At 43.1% G+C, this 4,370-nt stretch overlaps 1 protein-coding gene across 2 annotated transcripts; it reads left to right on the top strand.

The window, feature by feature from the left end:
* The first annotated feature begins 396 nt into the window (after nucleotides 1-396).
* On the top strand, nucleotides 397-2,010 carry fam32a (family with sequence similarity 32 member A). 2 transcript variants are annotated; one of them, XM_036943822.1, is made up of 4 exons: nucleotides 397-552; nucleotides 894-1,035; nucleotides 1,167-1,220; nucleotides 1,308-2,010. In XM_036943822.1, the coding sequence occupies exons 1-4, from the start codon at nucleotides 401-403 to the stop codon at nucleotides 1,347-1,349; spliced, it is 390 nt and encodes a 129-aa protein (XP_036799717.1). In that variant the 5' UTR covers nucleotides 397-400; the 3' UTR covers nucleotides 1,350-2,010.
* Nucleotides 2,011-4,370: the final 2,360 nt, after the last annotated feature.

The raw sequence follows: 4,370 nt of genomic DNA, 5'->3' as shown, positions 1-4,370 counted from the left end.
AGTCGGATGTTTCTCCCCCAATTTCAATGTACTATTTAGCCTTGTGTGTCCAGTCTCAGCCTTGTGAATACACTTTCCTTCCCTTCTCTCTCGGCCGGAGGACTTCCCTGCCCCCACCTTTTCCTGGATCTTATACAGGTGTCTTACCTTACTCTCTCTCTGTTCCACAATTCTTGCCACTTTTAACCACTGTTCTTGTTAACCCCTTGGCTTCTGCTTTACTGATTGACAATTCCATCTCAACATTAGGATGTTTAAGAGCCTGCTTGGCGATAATACCCACTTCCTCATCCCCCTCTACTCCCACATGAGCTGCTACCCAGAGGAGCATAACAAATACCCCCATCGATTTAGACCTCCACTGTCTCTGAACCACACTCCAATCTCGTTGGTGGCGGTAATGCGCCTTAAAGTTGTTTGCCAACCGCCATATAAATCCACAGAAGAAGAAGACGACGAATCCACAACAACAAAGATGTCGGATCAATACGCCACCGTTCAGAAAGGCTCCCTGAAATTGAAAGGGATTGGAGTTGTTTCCGCTGGTAAAAAGTATGTATTTCATGTTATTATTACTTATAAGTCCGTGTGCTCTAAAACCTATGTAGCTCTTTCACCTTGGTCGGACGTGAAAGAGTAGCTAGCTCTGTCCCGATTAACCAGCTAAATTCGCTAACCAGCTAAAGTTAGCTTCGCTACAAGCACACATGGTAACCGCAACATCATCGGTTGTTCACTGTAAATTGTTACATACGTAGCTAGTGTCAGCCTATTTAAATTCATGTAGCTTTAAGTGCAAGTAATCAGACATGTAGGCCTAATCTAGTATTTCCCTCAAAGCTTTAGTTGGTGTAACGTTACCTACCATGTTTATTTATTTATTTATTTATTAGAAAGAAGAAGAAGGACAAAGAGACGAAGCGTTTGGAGCAGCAAATTAATACAAATCGAAACGAAGAGGAGGAGACCAAGAGTGGATACATTGACAAAAGAACACCAGCTCAAATTGCATTTGACAAGATGCAAGAGAAGAGGGTAATACTCATTGTTCTAGATACATGTATTGTCCAACTGATGTTAAAGCACTGAAATAGATACAATGTTGGTGATGGGATGAAATACTTAGTTTACCATTATTCCCCCCACACCTTTTTAATTTCTTTCAGCAAATGGAGAGGATTTTGAACAAAGCAGAAAAAACTCACAAGAGGAGAGTTGAGGTAAGACATTTTATGCAGTTACTGTAATTCTGAAAATATGCTTGGAGTGGAGTTGTACAAACCACTGGCATTTACTATAAACAACAGTATTTTTGTTGCAGGATTTCAACCGTCACCTGGACAGCCTGACAGAACATTACGATATTCCTAAAGTCAGCTGGACCAAATAAAGAGGACTACTTGATCACTTATTTTAGAATATGCTTTAGAAATTCATTTTATGCCCATTGTGACACATGCTGTCGTTTGTTAATATGTAATATGGGTCAGTTCTTAAATTCACTCTGGCTATCTCCTCAGATTTAAGAGCACTTGTCTGTGTGCCAGAGCGGAGAATAACTGATGAATTTGATAATGCTCAGCAACTGTTGAAATATGATAGTTTGTTGCCAGCAGCACAGTTACTCACCAACGCTCTGGATAACATGAAAACAGTCTAACCAGCTCTGCTAGGGAGAGTAAAATGATCAGTGAGGTGTTCTCTCATTTGTCTGAAAGTAGCTAGCCAACGTTAGCCAGTTAGCTTGGGTGCTTGACTGCTGTGTGAGGTCAGAACACTCATATCAATCCTACTCCTCAGCCAGAGCTTCCAGTGTATGCTCTGAATTCATGAACAGATAATCAGACAAAGTTCTGAATTTACAAATGCACAGAGTGCACTCCGGCACTCCAGAGTGACTTTACGAACACACCCTTTGTGAATACATTTGTTCCATATGCTGAATTATACTAGATTATACAGGAATGCTGTTGTAATCATGTGTATTTGATTAAAGTGAGTTACCTTTCATTGTATTTGGAAATTCACTCATACACCATAATATTGATTGTTGCAGTTGGCTCTGTGTAGTTAATTGCTGTAAAGATGGCATTTTCCACAGGCCAAACTGCAGAGCCATCTATTTGTGAAGTAGAGGCATGGAGATCCTACTATTATTATTATAGCCCCAAATTGTTTGAGTAGGTGTGCTGATCTCAGATCAGTTTTGGCCTTTAGATCATAATGCATATGATTATATGTACAGATCCTTGATCAGCACTCCTATTCTGAAACACTTTGTGTATATGTGCCCTGGTCTCTTATACCACCACATGCATAAGTAAGTACTGTGTATTCTCCAAGGTAATTCAAATTTGTAATAGAAAACAATATGGACCAAATTATGTCTTATGTATGAATGAAACATTTTGTCTTGGAAAAGGTGGTGCTAGAACATAGTTTCCAACTCTAGCGGCAGTTTCGGGGTAGAGAGAGGTTGCGAGGGCAGCATGGAGGAGCATAAAGTGATTCTGAAGTTTAGGGAGGAAGGGGGAGTTGGGGGTGATGAGTCTGAAGGTTGTGATACAAGAGTTGATCGGGGAAGTTGTCAATGCTAAAGTGTTAAGAGATGGGAGCTTGTTGGATTTCTGTAAGGACATGGTGCAGAGGGGGAAAAAGCTCTGAGTGAAGTAAATAGGGAAGTGTAAGGTGGTGTCGAGCAGCTGGCCTGGCTAAGCGGGGAATCAGTGGATTACAGGGGTGCCTGAGAAGCGTCAACTTGAGAAGGCATTGTAAATGTTCAAAGATTCAAAGCAACAAGGGGTGGTGTTAGTGTAAATAGCTCATCTATTCTGTTACACTTCAAGGACTGGGTACTGCCAAATATAGTAACCATAGGATATATGAGCTATTATGTGAGGGTTTATGCCCCGAAGCCTTTAAGATGTTATAACTGCCAGAGGTTTGGGCATGTGGCAACCGCATGTAAAGAGAAAACGAGGTGGGGAGGATGAGTATGGAAAGTGTGGGGATGGTGTACAACCAAAGTGCTGCAGCTGTGGGGGTGCTCATAGTGTGACATATGATGGGTGTGAGGCAATGAAGATAAGAGAAAGCTGGTGACATTCATAGCAAGAGCTATCAATAGCACTGCTAAAGTAGTGTCTAAAACAGAGGATTCAGCTCATAGTGAAAGCGGCTGGGAGACATCAGTTTATGATAGTTGACATGGGAAGAGGTTTGAGACTACCTCATCAGCCGAGGGTGAAGTCATGTATTACTGGATGGCCAAGTGATGGAAAATATGATAGAAATGAAAGATCTGGTGTGCCTGAATGATGGCTGAGGGACCAGGATTGATGTAGCCACAGAGAAAGTCTGCCATGGACCCCACTCTTATCTTGTGCGATGGCAGGAATCTGTAAGTGGGAGGTATGGGAGGAGTCAACAGTAGGGAAAGATCATTACCCCATAGAATGCGCAGTAGGCCGGAGGGAGGTGGTGTTAGTGAATGGAGTAGGCAGGTGAATGTTTGGAAGTGGGATCCGTTTCAGGAGCTGAGTGAGCAGGTGATGACTTGGGTGGATAAGAGCGGGGATGTGGATAGTATGAATAACTGGGTGAGAGCAGCTTTAGTGGGGGCGGCTACTGAGGCTATACCTAAGAGTTCAGGGAGGTGGAGGAGGAAAGCAGTCCCATGGTGGATGGAGGAGTGTGGAACAATGGTGTGGAGTAGAAACAGGGCATTTAGAGTACTGAAAAAAGGATGCATAACTACCAACATCTGATTCGGTATAAGCACGCCCTGGTGAGGAGAATTATCTGTCAGGCAAAGAGGTCATATTGGCGTCGGTTCTGTGACACTGTTGGAAGAGCGACACGTGTGGGAGATGATTAAGAGGATGAGCGGAGTCACAAGGTGGTGGGATTATCCATTGTTGACGAGTGGAGATGATATGGCAGTAACAGACGAGGAGAAGGCCGAGATAATTGCCAAAGCGTTTGTCCAAATGCATAGCTTGGCAAATTTGTCAGAGGAGGGAGGGAGAGAGAGAGAACGAGAGAGGAGAACCCTGGAGTGCTGGATAGTAGGGAGGATGTAAATGATGCATTGAATGCCCCATTTACCATGGCAGAGATGAAAAAATCTAATCAAATTTATTTATATAGCCCTTCGTACATCAGCTGATATCTCAAAGTGCTGTACAGAAACCCAGCCTAAAACCCCAAACAGCAAGCAATGCAGGTGTAGAAGCACGGTGGCTAGGAAAAACTCCCTAGAAAGGCCAAAACCTAGGAAGAAACCTAGAGAGGAACCAGGCTATGTGGGGTGGCCAGTCCTCTTCTGGCTGTGCCGGGTGGAGATTATAGATGTTCAAATGTTCATAAAT

Source organism: Oncorhynchus mykiss, chromosome 1 (genome assembly GCF_013265735.2).
Source record: "Oncorhynchus mykiss isolate Arlee chromosome 1, USDA_OmykA_1.1, whole genome shotgun sequence".
NCBI classification, from domain to species: domain Eukaryota; kingdom Metazoa; phylum Chordata; class Actinopteri; order Salmoniformes; family Salmonidae; genus Oncorhynchus; species Oncorhynchus mykiss.
The sequence above is the reverse complement of the archived record's forward strand: the minus strand, read 5'-3'. Positions and strand labels throughout refer to the sequence as shown.